Source organism: Schistocerca piceifrons, chromosome 1 (genome assembly GCF_021461385.2).
Source record: "Schistocerca piceifrons isolate TAMUIC-IGC-003096 chromosome 1, iqSchPice1.1, whole genome shotgun sequence".
NCBI lineage: Eukaryota > Metazoa > Arthropoda > Insecta > Orthoptera > Acrididae > Schistocerca > Schistocerca piceifrons.
In genome coordinates this window covers 123,280,537-123,302,264 of record NC_060138.1, presented here as the reverse complement: position 1 = coordinate 123,302,264, position 21,728 = coordinate 123,280,537, and the positions used below count along the sequence as shown (strand labels likewise).

Below are 21,728 nucleotides of genomic sequence, written 5' to 3'. Positions count from 1 at the left end.
TGTTCCACTGAACTCCCTGTTGTGTGCTGGTCAGGTGGAGCAGAAGTTATCCTGTCGCTTGGTCCGCAGACTGTCTGTCGTTTGGGTTGCCGTCGGATTGAGAATTGTTGGGCCGACTGCCTGTCTCAGGACGGACCAGCAGTGCAGTTGGGACGCAGCAGCAAAAATGGTTCAAATGGCTCTGAGCACTATGGGACTTAACTTCTGAGGTCATCAGCCACCTAGAACTTAGAACTCCTTAAACCTAACTAACCTAAGGACATCACACACATCCATGCCCGAAGCAGGAGTCGAACCTGCGACCATAGCGGTCGGTTCCAGACTGCAGGGTCTAGAACTGCTCGGCTCCCCGGGCCGGCGACGCAGCAGCAGTCTGTTGTGGCTGTCCAGCACGGCGTGTAGTTTGACAGCTGAATGTGTAATTCATTGTGGGCGCCGATACCTTCTGCATTGTTCCACTGAACTCCCTGTTGTGTGCTGGTCAGGTGGAGCAGAAGATATCCTGTCGCTTGGTCCGTTGACTGTCTGTCGATTGGGTTGCCGTCGGACTGAGAATTGTTGGGCCGACTTCCTGTCTCAGGACGGACCAGCAGTGCAGTCGGGACGCAGCAGCAGTCTGTTGTGGCTGTCCAGCACGGTGTGTAGTTTGACAGCTGAATGTGTAATCCTTGTGGGCGCCGATACCTTCTCTGTTGTTCCACTGAACTCCCTGTTGTGTGCTGGTCAGGTGGAGCAGAAGTTATCCAGTCATTTGGTCCGTTGACTGTGTGTCGTTTGGGTTGCCGTCGGATTGAGAATTGTTGGGCCGACTGCCTGTCTCAGGACGGACCAGCAGTGCAGTTGGGACGCAGCAGCAGTCTGTTGTGGCTGTCCAGCACGGCGTTTAGTTAGACAGCTGAATGTGTAATTCATTGTGGGCGCCGATACCTTCTGCGTTGTTTCACTGAACTCCCTGTTGTGTGCTGATCAGGTGGAGCAGAAGATATCCTCTCGCTTGGTCCGTTGACTGTCTGTCGATTGGGTTGCCGTCGGACTGAGAATTGTTGGGCTGACTTCCTGTCTCAGGACAGACCAGCAGTGCAGTCGGGATGCAGCAGCAGTCTGTTGTGGCTGTCCAGAACGGCGTTTAGTTTGACAGCTGAATGTGTAATTCATTGTGGGCGCCGATACCTTCTGCATTGTTCCACTGAACTCCCTGTTGTGTGCTGGTCAGGTGGAGCAGAAGTTATCCTGTCGTTTGGTCCGTCGACTGTCTGTCGTTTGGGTTGCGCCAGATTGAGAATTGTTGGGCCGACTTCCTGTCTCAGGTCGGACCAGCAGTGCAGTTGGGACGCAGCAGCAGTCTGTTGTGGCTGTCCAGCACGGCGTGTAGTTTGACAGGTGAATGTGTAATTCATTGTGGGCGCCGATACCGTCTGCGTTGTTCAATTGAACTCCCTGTTGTGTGCTGGTCAGGTGGAGCAGAAGTTATCCTGTCGCTTGGTCCGTTGACTGTCTGTCGGTTGGGTTGCCATCGGATTGAGAATTGTTGGGCCGACTGCCTGTCTCAGGATGGACCAGCAGTGCAGTCGGGACGCAGCAGCAGTCTGTTGTAGCTGTCCAGCACGGTGTGTAGTTTGACAGCTGAATGTGTAATTCATTGTGGGCGCCGATACCTTCTCTGTTGTTCCACTGAACTCCCTGTTGCGTGCTGGTCAGGTGGAGCAGAAGTTATCCTGTCGCTTGGTCCGTTGACTGTCTGTCGTTTGGGTTGCCATCGGATTGAGAATTGTTGGGCCGACTGCCTGTCTCAGGACGGACCAGCAGTGCAGTTGGGACGCAGCAGCAAAAGTGGTTCAAATGGCTCTGAGCACATTGGGACTTAACTTCTGAGGTCATCAGTCACCCTGAACTTAGAACTACTTAAACCTAACTAACCTAAGGACATCACACACATCCATGCCCGAAGCAGGAGTCGAACCTGCAACCATAGCGGTCGCGCGGTTCCAGACTGCAGCGCCTAGAACCGCATGGCTACCCAGGCCGGCGACGCAGCAGCAGTCATTTGTGGCTGTCCAGCACGGCGTGTTGTTTGACAGCTGAATGTGTAATTCATTGTTGGCGCCGATACCTTCTGCGTTGTTTCACTGAACTCCCTGTTGTGTGCTGGTCAGGTGGAGCAGAAGATATCCTGTCGCTTGGTCCGTTGACTGTCTGTTGATTGGGTTGCCGTCGGACTGAGAATTGTTGGGCCGACTTCCTGTCTCAGGACAGACCAACAGTGCAGTCGGGACGCAGCAGCAGTCTGTTGTGGCTGTCCAGCACGGTGTGTAGTTTGACAGCTGAATGTGTAATCCTTGTGGGCGCCGATACCTTCTCTGTTGTTCCACTGAACTCCCTGTTGTGTGCTGGTCAGGTGGAGCAGAAGTTATCCTGTCATTTGGTCCGTTGACTGTGTGTCGTTTGGGTTGCCGTCGGATTGAGAATTGTTGGGCCGACTGCCTGTCTCAGGACGGACCAGCAGTGCAGTTGGGACGCAGCAGCAGTCTGTTGTGGCTGTCCAGCACGGCGTTTAGTTTGACAGCTGAATGTGTAATTCATTGTAGGCGCCGATACCTTCTGCGTTGTTTCACTGAACTCCCTGTTGTGTGCTGGTCAGGTGGAGCAGAAGATATCCTGTCGCTTGGTCCGTTGACTGTCTGTCGATTGGGTTGCCGTCGGACTGAGAATTGTTGGGCCGACTTCCTGTCTCAGGACGGACCAGCAGTGCAGTCGGGACGCAGCAGCAGTCTGTTGTGGCTGTCCAGCACGGTGTGTAGTTTGACAGCTGAATGTGTAATCCTTGTGGGCGCCGATACCTTCTCTGTTGTTCCTCTGAACTCCCTGTTGTGTGCTGGTCAGGTGGAGCAGAAGTTATCCAGTCATTTGGTCCGTTGACTGTGTGTCGTTTGGGTTGCCGTCGGATTGAGAATTGTTGGGCCGACTGCCTGTCTCAGGACGGACCAGCAGTGCAGTTGGGACGCAGCAGCAGTCTGTTGTGGCTGTCCAGCACGGCGTTTAGTTAGACAGCTGAATGTGTAATTCATTGTGGGCGCCGATACCTTCTGCGTTGTTTCACTGAACTCCCTGTTGTGTGCTGATCAGGTGGAGCAGAAGATATCCTCTCGCTTGGTCCGTTGACTGTCTGTCGATTGGGTTGCCGTCGGACTGAGAATTGTTGGACCGACTTCCTGTCTCAGGACAGACCAGCAGTGCAGTCGGGATGCAGCAGCAGTCTGTTGTGGCTGTCCAGAACGGCGTTTAGTTTGACAGCTGAATGTGTAATTCATTGTGGGCGCCGATACCTTCTGCATTGTTCCACTGAACTCCCTGTTGTGTGCTGGTCAGGTGGAGCAGAAGTTATCCTGTCGTTTGGTCCGTCGACTGTCTGTCGTTTGGGTTGCGCCAGATTGAGAATTGTTGGGCCGACTTCCTGTCTCAGGTCGGACCAGCAGTGCAGTTGGGACGCAGCAGCAGTCTGTTGTGGCTGTCCAGCACGGCGTGTAGTTTGACAGGTGAATGTGTAATTCATTGTGGGCGCCGATACCGTCTGCGTTGTTCCATTGAACTCCCTGTTGTGTGCTGGTCAGGTGGAGCAGAAGTTATCCTGTCGCTTGGTCCGTTGACTGTCTGTCGGTTGGGTTGCCATCGGATTGAGAATTGTTGGGCCGACTGCCTGTCTCAGGATGGACCAGCAGTGCAGTCGGGACGCAGCAGCAGTCTGTTGTAGCTGTCCAGCACGGTGTGTAGTTTGACAGCTGAATGTGTAATTCATTGTGGGCGCCGATACCTTCTCTGTTGTTCCACTGAACTCCCTGTTGCGTGCTGGTCAGGTGGAGCAGAAGTTATCCTGTCGCTTGGTCCGTTGACTGTCTGTCGTTTGGGTTGCCGTCGGATTGAGAATTGTTGGGCCGACTGCCTGTCTCAGGACGGACCAGCAGTGCAGTTGGGACGCAGCAGCAAAAGTGGTTCAAATGGCTCTGAGCACTATGGGACTTAACTTCTGAGGTCATCAGTCACCCTGAACTTAGAACTACTTAAACTTAACTAACCTAAGGACATCACACACATCCATGCCGGAAGCAGGAGTCGAACCTGCAACCATAGCGGTCGCGCGGTTCCAGACTGCAGCGCCTAGAACCGCTTGGCTACCCAGGCCGGCGACGCAGCAGCAGTCATTTGTGGCTGTCCAGCACGGCGTGTTGTTTGACAGCTGAATGTGTAATTCATTGTGGGCGCCGATACCTTCTGAGTTGTTTCACTGAACTCCCTGTTGTGTGCTGGTCAGGTGGAGCAGAAGATATCCTGTCGCTTGGTCCGTTGACTGTCTGTTGATTGGGTTGCCGTCGGACTGAGAATTGTTGGGCCGACTTCCTGTCTCAGGACAGACCAGCAGTGCAGTCGGGATGCAGCAGCAGTCTGTTGTGGCTGTCCAGCACGGTGTGTAGTTTGACAGCTGAATGTGTAATCCTTGTGGGCGCCGATACCTTCTCTGTTGTTCCACTGAACTCCCTGTTGTGTGCTGGTCAGGTGGAGCAGAAGTTATCTTGTCATTTGGTCCGTTGACTGTGTGTCGTTTGGGTTGCCGTCGGATTGAGAATTGTTGGGCCGACTGCCTGTCTTAGGACGGACCAGCAGTGCAGTTGGGACGCAGCAGCAGTCTGTTGTGGCTGTCCAGCACGGTGTGTAGTTTGACAGCTGAATGTGTAATCCTTGTAGGCGCCGATACTTTCTCTGTTGTTCCACTGAACTCCCTGTTGTGTGCTGGTCAGGTGGAGCAGAAGTTATCCTGTCATTTGGTCCGTTGACTGTGTGTCGTTATGTTTCCGTCGGATTGAGAATTGTTGGGCCGACTGCCTGTCTCAGGACGGACCAGCAGTGCAGTTGGGACGCAGCAGCAGTCTGTTGTGGCTGTCCAGCACGGCGTTTAGTTTGACAGCTGAATGTGTAATTCATTGTGGGCGCCGATACCTTCTGCGTTGTTTCACTGAACTCCCTGTTGTGTGCTGGTCAGGTGGAGCAGAAGATATCCTGTCGCTTGGTCCGTTGACTGTCTGTCGATTGGGTTGGCGTCGGACTGAGAATTGTTGGGCCGACTTCCTGTCTCAGGACGGACCAGCAGTGCAGTCGGGACGCAGCAGCAGTCTGTTGTGGCTGTCCAGCACGGTGTGTAGTTTGACAGCTGAATGTGTAATCCTTGTGGGCGCCGATACCTTCTCTGTTGTTCCACTGAACTCCCTGTTGTGTGCTGGTCAGGTGGAGCAGAAGTTATCCTGTCATTTGGTCCGTTGACTGTGTGTCGTTTGGGTTGCCGTCGGATTGAGAATTGTTGGGCCGACTGCCTGTCTCAGGACGGACCAGCAGTGCAGTTGGGACGCAGCAGCAGTCTGTTGTGGCTGTCCAGCACGGCGTTTAGTTTGACAGCTGAATGTGTAATTCATTGTGGGCGCCGATACCTTCTGCGTTGTTTCACTGAACTCCCTGTTGTGTGCTGGTCAGGTGGAGCAGAAGATATCCTGTCGCTTGGTCCGTTGACTGTCTGTCGATTGCGTTGCCGTCGGACTGAGAATTGTTGGGCCGACTTCCTGTCTCAGGACGGACCAGCAGTGCAGTCGGGACGCAGCAGCAGTCTGTTGTGGCTGTCCAGCATGGTGTGTAGTTTGACATCTGAATGTGTAATAATTGTGGGCGCCGATACCTTCTCTGTTGTTCCACTGAACTCCCTGTTGTGTGCTGGTCATGTGGAGCAGAAGTTATCCTGTCATTTGGTCCGTTGACTGTGTGTCGTTTGGGTTGCCGTCGGATTGAGAATTGTTGGGCCGACTGCCTGTCTCAGGACGGACCAGCAGTGCAGTTGGGACGCAGCAGCAGTCTGTTGTGGCTGTCCAGCACGGCGTTTAGTTTGACAGCTGAATGTGTAATTCATTGTGGGCGCCGATACCTTCTGCGTTGTTTCACTGAACTCCCTGTTATGTGCTGGTCAGGTGGAGCAGAAGATATCCTGTCGCTTGGTCCGTTGACTGTCTGTCGATTGGGTTGCCGTCGGACTGAGAATTGTTGGGCCGACTTCCTGTCTCAGGACGGACCAGCAGTGCAGTCAGGACGCAGCAGCAGTCTGTTGTGGCTGTCCAGCACGGTGTGTAGTTTGACAGCTGAATGTGTAATCCTTGTGGGCGCCGATACCTTCTCTGTTGTTCCACTGAACTCCCTGTTGTGTGCTGGTCAGGTGGAGCAGAAGTTATCCTGTCATTTGGTCCATTGACTGTGTGTCGTTTGGGTTGCCGTCGGATTGAGAATTGTTGGGCCGACTGCCTGTCTCAGGACGGACCAGCAGTGTAGTTGGGACGCAGCAGCAGTCTGTTGTGGCTGTCCAGCACGGCGTTTAGTTAGACAGCTGAATGTGTAATTCATTGTGGGCGCCGATACCTTCTGCGTTGTTTCACTGAACTCCCTGTTGTGTGCTGGTCAGGTGGAGCAGAAGATATCCTGTCGCTTGGTCCGTTGACTGTCTGTCGATTGGGTTGCCGTCAGACTGAGAATTGTTGGGCCGACTTCCTGTCTCAGGACAGACCAGCAGTGCAGTCGGGACGCAGCAGCAGTCTGTTGTGGCTGTCCAGCACGGCGTTTAGTTTGACAGCTGAATGTGTAATTCATTGTGGGCGCCGATACCTTCTACGTTGTTCCACTGAATTCCCTGTTGTGTGCTGGTCAGGTGGAGCTGAAGTTATCCTGTCACTTGGTCCGTTGACTGTCTGTCGGTTGGGTTGCCGTCGGATTGAGAATTGTTGGGCTGACTGCCTGTCTCACTTAAGTGAGTGTTAGTGTTTGATTTCTGTTCGGACCCTTGGAAACTTCTGAGTGCCGTTTAATGTGCTGCCATTTCTTATTTGTCCTTGTTGTTTGTTTACATATGGCTTCTAGTCGATTTTAAATTAAACTTGCTTTGCCCTTAAGGCATGAGATTGTTTGGGCTTTCAGCCTGATTTTAAGAAATTTTAGGATAAGGTCTCCTGACTTTTAAAATTCCAATTCCCGCGTTGAGCGTTAAGTTATTGGCCTTCAGCCGATTTTAAGTTACAGTTGTTTTGCCCTTAGGGTGTGAGATTGTTTGGGCCTTCAGCCTAATTTAGAAAAATGTTTTAAGATAAGGCCTTCTGAGTTTTGAACTCTAATTCCTGTTTTTGAGTCTTAAGTTATTGGCCTTCAACCGGTTTTAAATTAAAATTGATTTGCCCTTGAGAAGTGAGATTGAATGGCGCATTTGGCCGGGAATTAGGTTCTAAAATTAATGTTGGCTTTCTCTGTTTTTAATGTTTTCTCTACTCTTGTAATGTTCGCCAAATGAATAAAGTTGTGTGTTAGAGTGCAACTGACAGCCACTAATTTTGGCCTCTTTCCAGAAATGAAACTATCTGTCCTGTCCTGCGGGTATAGCAGGGGATCTCAGTCTTGTATCGTCCTAAAGTTACTCAAAGGCGACACCTTCGATACACGACAGCATCATCAGCGAGCTCCCGCAGACAGTTGCTTACCCTGTCCGCCAGGTCATTTATGTACATAGAAAACAACAGCGGTCCTGTCACACTTCACTGGGAAACTCCTGACGATACCCTGGCCTCTGATGAACACTCGCTGTCGAGGACAACATACTGGGTGCTATTTCTTAAGAAATGTTCGAGCCACTCACATATCTGTGAACTTATTTCATCTACTCATCCTTTCGGTAACAGACTGCAGTGCGGCACGGCGTCAAATGCTTTTCGGAAATGTAGAAATAAGGAATCTGCCTCCTGCCCTTCATCCATAGTGGATAAGATTACATGTAAGAAAAAGTTATGCTGAATTCCGCACGAGTGGTGCTTCCTAAAACCGTGCCGATTGTGGACAGAAGCTTTACACTCTCAAGGAAATTTATTATATTCGAACTGAGAACATGTCGTCTTAGCAGTTATATATAAATTACAGCAGGTCTTGTGCGAAACACGTGGATTTACTTATTTCTATCACAGAGATAAGAGTAAAATCATCACTTTTTGGACATTTTGATTTTTAGGGTTCACGCTGTCCTCTTACCACGTATCACAAATTACATCTACATCTACATGACTACTCTGCCATTCACAATCAAGTGCCTGGAAGAAGATTGATCGAACGACGTTCAATTCATTTCTCTACCGTTCCACTCTCTAACAGCACACGGGAAAAATGACTCTTCAATCTTCCCGTGCGAGATATGATTTCTCTTATTTCATTACAATGATTGTGTCTCCCTATGCAGGTGGGGGCAACAAAATATTTTCGCATTAATAGTAGAAAGTTGGTGATTGAAATTCCGTGGAAATATCCTGCGGAAACAAAAAATGTCTGTTTTAAAGATGGCCACCCCAATTCGCATAACATATCAACGACCTCTCATCCCATATTTCGCGATAATACAAAAAGAGCCGCCCTTCTTTGTACCTCTTCGTTGTCCTCCGTCAATCCTATCTGATGTGGATACCACAAGGCGCACCAATACTCCAGAGGGGGATGTACAAGTATAATGTAGACAGTCTCTTTATTAGTTCTGTTGTATCTTCTAAGTAAATTGATGACAGTCTTTGGTTAGCTTTCCCCACAACATTATGTATGTGACCGCTCCAGTTGAAGTTATTCGTGCAGTTTAAGTTATTCATGATTGAATCATTAAATATTTAGCTGAACTAAAGCCTTTACATTTGTATGATTCATCGTGTAGCTGAAATTTAGCGATTCCTTTCAGTTGTAAGTGGGCTGCTTCTGTGTTGGCAGCGCTGTGTAGAGCTTTGCATTGGATCTCTGACTGCGCTTTCTTTGTAAGAGATTCTGTGGTTGGCCAGACTCGTTGGAAGTTAATCGCCAGTAGTGTTGGGCAGTTGGAAGTTAGTCGCCAGCAGTGATGGAGGAACTGTTGGGCAGTTAGAGGTGAACAGCCAGCAGTGGTGGATGTTAAATGTGAGAAGTTAACATTGATGGAAGGTAGAAGTCTGAAGTGTTAGCGTAGGCTAACGACCTGGAAGAATCCGACTTGGAGATTGAAAATTATTCATGATTATATATCTTTGTACTGGATGTCAATGAGGACTTATACTCATGTTTGAACTGGATGTCACATTACTAAGGTAAAAAATACATTATTTGGTTCGCAACAAAATCTTTCCTTTGCTAACCACATGCCTATTAGTAGTTAGTGGCTTTAGTAGTTAGAATCTTTTATTCAGCAGGCAGTATTGACGCTCGCTGTATTACATTAGTTCGCGTAATGAAGATTTTTGTGAGGTAAGTGCTTAATGAAATGTATAGGTTATTGTTAGGATTTCTTTTTAGTCAGGGCCATTCTTTTTGAATTATTTATTTATTTATTTATTTTTTTTTTTTTTTTAGCTGTCATATTGCGTTGCGCTAGGATATTGTGGGTCTCAGTGATTCAGCAATTTAAGTACAGACTCACACACATTTAATTAAAGAATTTTCACAGTCTCACGTGAGTGACTTAACGCTACGGTTTCTGGGCCGTTATTAGCTTTGCTCCGCCCTTATTCATTTATAACCCTTCCTTCAAGGTAAAAAACACCAGCTCCATCCTCTCCTTATTGGTCAATCCCTCCCTCTGTTACCCTCCAGTACTGTGTTATACTTCTGCTTGGTACCTTCCCTTCAAGCATTAGCGTCACGCATCACATGAGTCAAGTGCAATGATCCGCAGCACCGGTATGCAAAGCATGTTTAGAAAGACCAGGCTTGATGTGAACCGATGGAACAGAGACGGGCCAAACCCGTCCAATACATGTTCTACTACATTCTAAACCAGATTACATTATATTAAAAATCGATACTTGTTGCATATTTCAGTACCGTCTTGCCAAATAGTCGATCTTTGACCACAGTTTTTCACTGAAAATGCGAGGAGGACGCAGTTTTATTACAGATTTTCTTGCATTTCTAGAATGCAAGGGATCGTGCTATGAAGTACGAATACGTGACATTTTCTTCACAAAGTACAATATTATTAATACACGTTTAAAAAATTGAAGAAGTCTTCTCTAACTCCAAAAAGTGAAAGTTATTTGTCAACAGACATTTAAAATTGTTGATTATTTTTGTTTCAGGGACGTTTGGACCAGTAGTAAATAATGAGATCACTCCAGAAAAAGGAATATTATTCAACCTTGCCAAGGACAGAAGCACTAAGACGCACGTAACAAAAATCAGCATTTCAAACGGTTTGGCGTGGAGTCTGGATAACAAAACTATGTATTATATAGATTCTGCCACAGGAAAAATAGATGCCTTCGATTTTGATATTACCGAGAGCAAAATAGGTAAACCACATACATAATTGAAGTTACTCTAGTGTTCTCAAATTGAGGTTTGTCCTGACTAAAGCGTTTCTTTTGTAGGCAACAGAAGAACCGTTTTCAATTTTAAAGAAAATGGCGTGGAAGGATTGCCAGACGGACAAACTATTGATACAGACGGAAACCTATGGGTGGCGTGCTTTGGCGGCAAGCAGGTAGTATTTTCATTTCTGTTGGGTCAGAGACTAACCTTCGTAGTCGAGATCGTCAAAACACGCGTGTGTGTGGTGGCTCTAGAATCGAAAGTAGCTCGTTGAAACCCTTCTGGCATAACAAATTTTCGCTGACGATATAAGACTGTCAAAATCGAGGAGACGTGACGGCGTGAAGTTCCTGTTCTCTAGGCTTGTAGCGTATGTCTTGGGTCAAATTCGAAACCTCTCTGCAGTGTGTCATGGAATGAGGACATGAGACACTGTCAACTGTGATCCGCCATAGTGTTACATTTCTCTCATGCCTAGTCCCTAATCCATACTGATACCATGATTGTCCAGAAAGTAAGTTCCGAACGATCACTAAATGGGAACCACAGTGAAAATCGGAAACTTTCTATTTGCAACTGTTAACTGCATCTTCCAGCAACTTGTCTACATAGTCACCCCTCCGCAGCGTTATACCAACTTTTCAATACCTTCGTCATAGAAGGCAGCCGCCTACACTTTCCGACTATTTTAAACGCTGGTCTGCAGCACGTTGCCTGTTCCAAAACGTTGTCTTCACTACCAGTGTTTCATGTCAGTAGAGATGAACGCCAGATGGGACCAAGTCCGGGCTGTATGGTGGGTGATCAAACACTTCCCATCGGTAACGCTGTAGGAACGTCCTCATTGTCCCAGCAGGGGGCGGCCGAGAACTGTCATATTGTAAATGCATAACTAATTCTGTTAAGTTTTCACAACTAAACCAATTTCGATGGAATTTGCTATGAAGATAGCTTGAACCCCGAGGAACGAAGTAGGCTGCTTTAGAAAGCGTGTGGTATAGAATAATCATCGAATTGAAGAGTACAACGAGAATTACGGAAGCATATTTAGGCTTAGAAGAAACCTATTTACTCTTTGACTTTTAAACTTTATTTTGTAAAAACACTTTTATTGTTTGATAGAGTCTACGCAAAACGATTCAACGTAATGAATACAATGCATATAGAAGTCTCAAAGTGTTTAATTCATACTTCCATATTAATATTATAAGCGTGAAAGTAACTGTGTCACCATTTCATGTCTATAGCGCTGAACCGATTTCGATGAAATTTGGCATGGGATGATGGCAATGAGGAACAAAGGCTACTTCAGAAATTAAAAGAAGTGGCACTAAAAAATGTAAAATCTGTTGTATTAAGTACATGTTGTACAACGTATAGCTATTGGTCAATCATAATATTATTGCACCGGGTGCATCAGGGAGCGAGAGCACTTTGGCTGGCTTATCATGAGTTAGCACCTAATTGAGATAGTATAAGCAAAACTGACTGGAAAGCATTGATAGTGCGATGAAATTTCCAGAGTCATCACTGTACTTGTTTACTGAAACGTAACCCAATGTTTCTGATAACGCCGAAGAGCAATAATATGGCGGCTGACTTCATTGCACTTACAATATCTTACTTACCATTGCTCATAATAACAAAACTACTGATATGCGGACACTACCGCAGATAACGGCTAGTATCCTAACACAGAAGCAGATGCATCACTTGTGACTAATGACCTTGGTTCCGTACGAATACACTGGGTAAACGCTTTTCACTGAAGGTTGCAAGATGTCATTAAGACCTATTTTCCGACCGCCTAAGAAGATGATGGGGATGCTACGCCATGTTAAGGACAGTCTCGGCCTCAGGATTCCTGTTATTTATAAAATCCCTTGTGAATGCGGAAGCAGTTACATCAGTCAGTCCACCCGTACCGTTTCCGACTGTTGTGCAGGACGCCAACGGCATATCAAAAATCGAGAACCTGATAAATCTGTTGTTGCTGAACAAAACCTTAGAAACATACACGAAATACTCTTTAACGAAACGAAACAAAAGTTTCGTCCCAGGTTCCTACATAGCGGGATTGTGTAATTGAAGTGGCTGTAGAAACAAGAATGTTAGAGAACTTCAGCCAGTGGATATAATCTTAGCGGTGCATGGTAGCTACACTACTGGCCATTAAAATTGCTACACCAAGAAGAAATGCAGATGATAAACAGGTATTCATCGGACAAATATATTATACTAGAACTGACATGTGATTACATTTTCACGCAGTTTGGGTGCATACATCCTGAGAAATCAGTACCCAGAACAATCACCTCTGGCCGTAATAACGGCCTTCATACGCCTGGGCATTGAGTCAAACAGAGCTTGGATGGCGTGTACAGGTACAACGGCCCATGCTGCTTCAACACGATACCACATTTCATCAAGAGTAGAGACTGGCGTATTGTGGCGAGCCAGTTGCTCGGTCACCATTGACCAGACGTTTTCAATTGGTGAGAGATCTGCAGAATGTGCTGGCCAGGGCAGCAGTCGAACATTTTCTGAATCCAGAAAGGCCCGTACAGGACCTGCAACATGCGGTCGTGCATTATCCTGCTGAAATGTAGGCTTTCGCAGGGATCGAATGAAGGGTAGAGCCACGGGTCGTAACACATCTGAAATGTAACGTACACTGTTCAAAGTGCCGTCAATGCGAACAAGAGGTGACCGAGACGTGTAACCAATGGCACCCCATACCATCACGCCGGGTGATACACGAGCATGGCGATGACGAATACACGCTTCCAATGTGCGTTCACCGCAATGTCACCAAATACGGATGCGACCATCATGATGCTGTAAACAGAACCTGGATTCATCCGAAAAAATGACGTTTTGCCATTCGTGCACCCAGGTTCGTCGTTGAGTACACCATCGCAGGCGCTCCTGTCTGTGATGCAGCGTCAAGGGTAACCGCAGCCATGGTATCCGAGTTGATAGTCCAGAGACATTTCCAAGACCATCCCAGACATGTTCCCAAGGGAGGGGAAAAAGAATAGGAAGACGATAGGCACGCAGCACGGAAGGGAAAAGATGCTTCAAAGCCTGGGGCCCCTTGGTAGCGAAGCATGAACTCGCCAAAGAATGGTGAGCCCCCTCGAGGAATTCATGCTGGTTGATGTCCCCATGATAACTAAACAAGTTTGCTTATTTTTTTATTTCGCTTCTGAATATAACGATTTGGAGTGGTCAGGTTAAATGGGACATCCTGTGCTCGCGGAAATACAAAGGTAAAATAAGAGAGGTCCAAGATCAGACAGAACGTATCAACAGTCTTTCGTTCTGCAGACCATTCATTACTGGAACAGAAATGAGTGACTTGAGAGAACCATAAACCGGGTATACTTCGACTGCCGTGGTTACCTTTGGCTATCATACACCAGAAGCTTAACAGCTCTCTGTTGGATCGCAATTGGGAGTTTAGTACACACTGTTCAGTGGTAGATTTCGATCAATATACTTTAAATGGCGCCAAGAAGTGCCGATTTTCTTGCGCAACAGTTGGAAAACCTGTTGCAACTTATAGTTGTATACGAAAAAGTCAGTTACTCAGGTTGTGCAAAATCCACTGATGTCATTTAACTGCAAAGCGATTGGTGTTTCCAACTAATTATGTATGTTACTCGATTAATTCTCTAAACAGATCACGTGTTTATATCTTCCAACTACATTGCGATTTCTCAGGTAATGTATAAGATTTCTCTGTTTCGGAGCTATTTTGATCACAGGTTATGGTTACCCAAGGACCACAGATACACAACTTATTTAACAGTACCAATATTGACGCCAATCACAGTGTGAACTAAGAAATACACATGTTAACCATCGGTATATAGACGAAGGCTCATTTGTAATTGTTAATGCGCCTACTAAGAAAAACAAAAGTCAGTGAAATGTTTCTCAAATTGTAAGCTGTTATGGTTCAGGTAATAATTCAGGTACAAATTATAATGTCAAATGTCTCTGGAAACAAATGTGAAGTTTGTTTGGCTACAAGTGCCTGATATTGTCTGGATAAATGAAGAATAGATAACTTTAATTCTATCTGCAATGGATGTTTTGGAACTGGGATTTAGGTTAAGATGGATGAAATTGAAAGTATTTTGCTCAGCTAATTTTGGAGCTATGTATGTGGTACTCCACCTTAGTACCTTTCATTACAGTTATTTACAATTTTGATGTTGGACCGCACTGATATAAGTACCATGCGTGGGATTCTTCTGTTATGAGGCTTGATAAAGCACTTAAGAAAAATTTAACTCAAGGTATTTATTTCTGGGCGGTCAAAGTTGGTCTGTTTTTGAAATATTGTTATCCTTGCTAACTTTGGCTATGTTCAGTTTTTTCCCATTACTTCCTCTGGATTTTACGGATTTTAATGTACTAATTATTATGTAATCTTTTCATAAAAGCCTCTAAGTTCACTAACACAAATACCACAGATGTTAAAAAAACCTTTGAATGTGAAAATCAGTCAAAGTGTACCCATTACACATAAATGATTGATCGATCGATGCATTATATCAGGTGAATATATGCAGCAGTTAAAACTGTCATAATATACCCTGAAGAGCCAAAGAAACTGGTACACTTGCAGGTTTCCCGCGAGCACGCAGAAGTGCCGCAATACGATGTGGCATGGACTGGACTAGTGTCAGAAGTAGCGCTGGAGGGAACTGATACCATGAATCCTGCAGGGCTGTCCATAAATCTGTAAGAGTACAAGGGGGTGGAGATATCTTCTGGACAGCAAGTTGCAAGGAATCCCAGATATGCTCAATAATGTTAATGTCTGACGAGTTTGGTGGCCAGCGGAAGTGTTTAAACTCAGAATAGTTTTCCTGGAGCCGCTCTGTAGCGATTCTGGACGTTTGGGGTGTCGCATTGTCCTGCTGGAATTGCCCAAGTCCGTCGGAATGCACAATGGACATGAATGCAGGTGATCAGACAGGATTCTTACGTGCGTGTCAACTGTCATAGTCGTATCTAGAAGTATCAGGGGGTCCGACGTCACATCAACTGCACACGCCCCACACCATTACAGAGCCTCCACAAGCTAGAACAGTCCCCTGATGACATGCAGGGTCCATGGATTCATGAGGTTGTCTCCATACTCGTACACGTCCATCGGCTCGATACAACTTGAGACTCATCCGACCAGGCAGCATGTTTCTAGTCACCAAAACTCCAATGTCGGTGTTGACGGGTCTAGGCGAAGCGCAAAGCTTTGTGTCGTGCAGTCATCAAGTGTACACGAGTAGGTCGTCGGTTCCGAAAGCATCGATGATGTTTTGTTGAATGGTTCACATACTGACACTTGTTGATGGCTCAGCATTGAAATCTACAGCAATTTGCGGACGGATTGCACTTCTGTCACGTTAAACGATTGTCTTGAGTCATCGTTGGTCCCATTCTTGCAGGATCTTTTTCCAGCAGCAGTGATGTCGGAGATTTGATGTTTTCCCGGATTCCTGATATTCACTGTACAGTCGTGAAATGGTCACATGGAAAAATCCCCACTTCATCGCTACCTCGGAGATGCTGTGTCCCATCGCTCTATCGCCTCCTATAACACCAAGTTCAAAGTCACTTACATCTTGTTAATCTACCATTGTAGCAGCAGTAACCGATCTAATAACTGTGTCAGACACTTGCTTGTCTCATATAGGAGTTGCCGAACGCAGCGCCGTATTCTGCTCGTTTACATATCGCTATATTTGAATACGCATGCCTATACCAGTTTCTTTGTCACTTCAGTGTAAAACTGAATGAAAAGTACAGCAGCCCACAGTAGCTGCTTTTATTGAACTCTATTAGAGATTTGTATGGGGGTCTCTAATCGACTTCAATAAAAACAGCTACTGCGAACTATTAGACTTTCCATTCAGTTTTATATTCTAATACACTACTGGCCATTAAAATTTCTACATCACGAAGATGACGTGCTACAGACGCGAAATTTAACCGACAGGAGGAAGATGCTGTGATATGCAATGATTAGCTTTTCAGAGCATTCACACAAGGTTGGCGCTGGTGGCGACACCTACAACGTGCTGACATGAGGAAAGTTCCCAAGCGATTTTTCATACACAAACAACAGCTGACCGGCGCTGCCTGGTGAAACGTTGTTGTGGTGCCACATGTAAGGAGGAGAAATGCGTACCATCACGTGTCAGATTTTGATAAAGGTCGGACTGTATACTATCGCGATTGCGGTTTATCGTATCGCGACATGGCTGCTCGCGTTGGTCGAGATCCAATAACTATTAGCAGAATATGGAATCGGTGGGTTCAGGAGGGTAATACGGAACGGCGTGCTGGATCCCAACGGCCTCGTATCGCTAGCAGTCGAGATGACAGGCATCTTATCCGCATGGCTGTAACGGATCGTGCAGCCACGTCTCGGTCCCTGAGTCAACAGATGGGGACGTTTGCAAGAGAACAACCATCTGCATTGGCCTGAGCAAAGGTTGGGAATTTGTACGGGCGCTGATAACCACGCAGTTTAGCGCCCAACAAAACAAACATCATCATCATCAACCGTCTGCACGAACAGTTCGACGACATTTGCAGCAGCATGGACTGTCAACTCGGAGACCATGGCTACGGTTACCCTTGACGCTGCATCACAGACAGGAGCGCCTGCGATGGTGTACTCAACGACGAACCTGGGTACACGAATGGCAAAACGTCATTTTTTCGGATGAATCCAGGTTCTGTTTACAGAATCACAATGATCGCATCCGTGTTTGGCGACATCGCGTTGTACGCACATTGGAAGCGTGTATTTGTCATCGCCAGAACTGGCGTATCACCCGACGTGATGGTATGAGGAGCCATCGGTTACACGTCTCGGTCACCTATTGTTCGCATTGACGGCACTTTGAACAGTGGACGTTACATTTCAGATGTGTTACGACCCGTGGCTCTAGCCTTCATTCGATCTCTGAAAACCCTACATTTTAGCAGGATAATGCACGGCCGCATGTTGCAGGTGCTGTAGGGGCCTTTCTGGATACAGAAAATGTTCGACTGCTGCCCTGGCCAGCACATTCTGCAGATCTCTCACCAATTGAAAACGTCTGGTCAATGGTGGCCGAACAACTGGCTCGTCACAATACGCCAGTCACTACTCTTGATGAACTGTCGTATCGCGTTGAAGCTGCAGGGCAGCTGTACCTGTACATACCATCCAAGCTCTGTTCGACTCCATGCCCAGGCGTATGAAGGCCGTTATTACGGCCAGAGGTGGTTGTTCTGGGTACTGATTTCTCAGGATGTATGCACCCAAACTGCGTGAAAATGTAATCACATGTCAGTTCTAGTATAATATATTTGTCCGATGAATACCCGTTTATCATCCGCATTTCTTCTTGGTGTAGCAATTTTAATGGCCAGTAGTGTAGGCATATAGAGCATATAGAGCTAATGTAGTGTATGAATTGATCAATCAGTTATATGTGACTACCCCAGTTGTGGCTGCCCTAGTTGTAAAATTATCTGACAAGTATACCTGATTTCCGGTACTACAAAAGTACCTTCTGCCACGCCAACCGATGGCTACCGGAATAAAGATGCTGATGTAGTAACTACCGCTGCTTAACATATAAACATACTCCCATTATATCTTCTTTCAATTGGAATCTTATTTTTAAGCGGGGCAAGTACCTGCTTATAAACACTGGGTAGATGAACAGTAATAGCCGGTGTTTGCAGGTGATCCAGGTGGACCCGCGCAGCGGCAAGCTGCTGCGGCGGGTGGAGATCCCGGCGCTGAACGTGACGTCTGTGGCGTGGGGCGGCGCCGGCCTCGACGAGCTGTTCGTCACGACGGGCTCCATCGGCATGGACCGCCCCGACGAGTTGCCCATGGCCGGCTGCACCTTCCGCGTGACCGGGCTCGGCGCCCGGGGACTCCCCGCGCAGTCCGTCGTCCTCTAAATGTGTTGCAGAGATTGGGGGCTATAAATAAAAAAGCCTCGGTGCAGGCCTATACGCTATAAGACCAAACTATTTTATTTCTGTGTCCAATTAATTTCTTTCTATGTCTATATGACGGTAGTATCTGTTCCCGAAAGAACAGTTACCGTTGATGAGCATGCAGCTTTGATAGAATGAAATGACAATTAAATGGACACCCTAGCTGCAAAGAGGCATTGTTCTTTCGGGAACAGATACTACCGTCGTATATAGTTAAAATATGGCTTCCCGGCCATTGACCACCTTGTGCGAAAACACACGCTATGCCCGAACTCGTACGGGACTTAGTAGATTAATCTGCCACGAGTAATGAGTATGATGGGCAAATATCTATTAGGCACACTACGAATGTAGTGTTGTGGACATGTTGGGAATGTGGATCTCACGGGGAGCGTTCAAGGGAAAAGTCCTTGCAGGCGCACTATCCTCTGCGCCCTCGGTGGCTCAGATGGATGTACTTGCTTCGGCAGTACATATACTAAAATTGGAACGATACAGAGAAGATTAAGGAGTGCGGCTCTCGCAGCCGAGCGAAGCAGACGTGCGGTGTGTGCTCTCCGCTGTCAGAGAGGGCCCGCGCGCCTTGTTTACTTTTTTCGGCCGACACTAACGTGACGCCGTAGCGCTACAAGACCATGGCAAACCAATACAGAAGATCAACCTTGAAATTCACATTTCGGAACGACTTTACCCGACCAAAGGCGCTCGAAGTCGAACGCTTTTTAAAAGAGGAAGCCAAGATCCCGGCTGCCGACATTGTCGGCATTCACTTTTCGATCGTCAGTAGCACGGTCTATGTAAAGCTCATAAACGAAATTACATGCGACAAGGTGCTTCGTGAGATGAAACAAGAACTCCGCTTCTGCCACGCAGATGGCAATGTTGGCAACGTCGAGGTCGGCCATGCTGCAATGGGACTGCGGACTATCCGCATATTCGAACTTCCATTTGAACTCCCGGCGGCAGAAGTTGTAGCGGCGCTCCGCCCCTACGGCACGGTACACGAACACGTGGCTGAAAAATGGACCCAGTTTAAGACGTATCCAGTACTCAATGGAGTACGCCAAGTGCGCATAGATCTCCAACGACACGTGCCATCCTATCTACAGATAGGAGGATGCCGGGCCATAGTTATTTATGACGGCCAGCCGAAGACGTGTTCCGGATGCGGCAAAGAAGGACACCTTCGTTCCGAGTGTCTCCAGCGTCGGATCACACAACTCCCACCGAAGGACGTTGCGCCACCAGCGGCGAAGACTGTTCTACCCGTGACTTACGCGGCGGCGCTCACGACGTTCTCCACACAACAGACACGGCCGACCGCTTCAGCGGTACAAGAATCACTTTCCACGGACAAAAACCTGGATGATCCGCCGACCTGGCCAGTGGTGGAAAATAGTACTACAACTCTGGAGCTACCGAACGCGACAGACATTGACGCCGGCAAGATGGCAATTGATTCCCTTATTGTACCGACCGAAGCGTTTGTTCCGGCGGAGCGTGAGTCAGTGCCGTCTTCTGACAATGAAGGCCATGTACGGAAACAGCGATCACCGAAACGCCGAAAGCGCCGTCGTCGGACCGTGTCGGAACACAGCGGTTCGCATTCGGCCGGGGAAGAACAACTAACCACTCAAGAAGCCAGCCGCGAAGCTGAAGCTGTTTCCACTGACTCCAACCTTGCAGAACAGACAGAAAAACATGCAGCTTTCGAACATCAGCCCATTGACAGAAACAGTGAGCAGCGGGAAGGTACCAGTGCAGGCAGCGAAGTCGCCCGGTCCCTTACTACCAAACATTCCGAGGCTATGGAACATGAACAGACATCCGCGCCCGCTTCGTGGGCCGAGGACGTCGAGACACAAGATCCCGACCCGCGGCCAGCTGAGGCGCCGCCGGATCATGCAGCATAAGCAGCACAAGGAGGACCGCGTTTGGCGGGGGGTGACATCACTTCCGATGTTCGCTTCTCTCCAACTTCAACATGGATAACCTCGCCCAAACAACGCGTTGCCAGGCTTACCGCCTGGCGACAATGAATATCAACATGATCAGTTCTCCTGTCAAGACCCAACTTTTGATAGAAACCATACGAGCCATGGGAGTTGACTTTGCTTTCCTACAAGAAGTGAAAACGACTGCACTCCCGCACTTTTACGGTTACGCCACACATGTGACGCCCGGAAGCCCTGCAGACACCGGAGTGGCAATATTAGTGCGTGAAGGTATTGAAGTTACCGACGTCACGTTTCTTCCCTCCGCGAGAGGAATAGCATTTACGGCACTCAACACCCGATTCATTAATGTTTACGCGCCGTCGGGTACCACAAGACGTCACGACCGCGCCAGATTCTACTCCACAGATGTCGCTCCCCTTTTCCTTGGACGATACGAGCACAGCGTCTTCGCCGGCGATTTTAATTGCGTACTTCACCCCAAGGACCAAATCCCACATTACATGCCTTGTCCGGAACTGGGTGCGATGATCCAAGAACTTCACTTGTGCGACACGTGGGAAAAAGTCCACGGTAACCGCTCTGGCCACACTCATCTTACCAGTCATTCGGCCAGCCGACTTGACCGCATATATGTGTCACAAGATCTCACACACGGTGTGGTGGACGCCGAATTATGGCCTCAAGCCTATTCCGATCACAGTGCCTATATCTGCACTATACACCTACGCCCCCAACAAGTCTGGCGCAGCAATGGCTTTTGGAAGCTCAACATAACTCATCTCCAGGACCTGGACTGCCGTCGGCAAGTTGCAGCAACGTGGATTGACTGTGAACGCCGCCACCCACGATACACCTCGACCCTGGAGTGGTGGCTCCTCTGTGCCAAACCAGCAATCCGTAGGACACTTATGCGTTATGGCAAGGACGTGACTGCGTGGCATCGACAGACCCTCGATTTTTACTACGCGGCACTCAGGGACCTCGACGCCTTACCCCCTTCCCCGGAGAGACAACATGACCAAAGCAGAATCAAGGCTCACATACTATCATTGACGAAGCGTCGACTAGAAGGTGCAGTAGTCCGCTCGCGACGGCACGATCGAACGGTTGCAGAGGAACCCACTATGCACCACGTTGTGGCGGATAAGCGCCGACAACGTCAACATTTAATCACACAACTCAGGACACACGACGGTCGCTTATGTACGACCCAAGCAACCATAGTAAAGGCGGTGGAGGATCATTTTCGTCATCTTTACAAGGAAAGAACCGTCATTGACGAGGCCACTACTGAAGTGTTACAGCAGATAACCCGTACTATCGACGAGGATACCGTGAATGCACTAACAGAGGAAATCTCACTCGAAGAAG

At 47.7% G+C, this 21,728-nt stretch overlaps 1 protein-coding gene across 2 annotated transcripts in view; it reads left to right on the top strand.

Moving 5' to 3' along the window:
* Nucleotides 1-18,367, top strand: part of LOC124803652 (regucalcin-like) — a 58,439-nt gene extending 40,072 nt beyond the window's left edge. For both annotated transcript variants that reach the window (XM_047264691.1, XM_047264690.1), the window contains exons 4-6: nt 10,146-10,358; nt 10,437-10,549; nt 18,136-18,367. In XM_047264691.1, the coding sequence (XP_047120647.1) occupies nt 10,146-10,358; nt 10,437-10,549; nt 18,136-18,360 (551 nt within the window). In that variant the 3' untranslated portion in view covers nt 18,361-18,367. The remainder of the gene's footprint in view (nt 1-10,145; nt 10,359-10,436; nt 10,550-18,135) is intronic.
* Nucleotides 18,368-21,728: the final 3,361 nt, after the last annotated feature.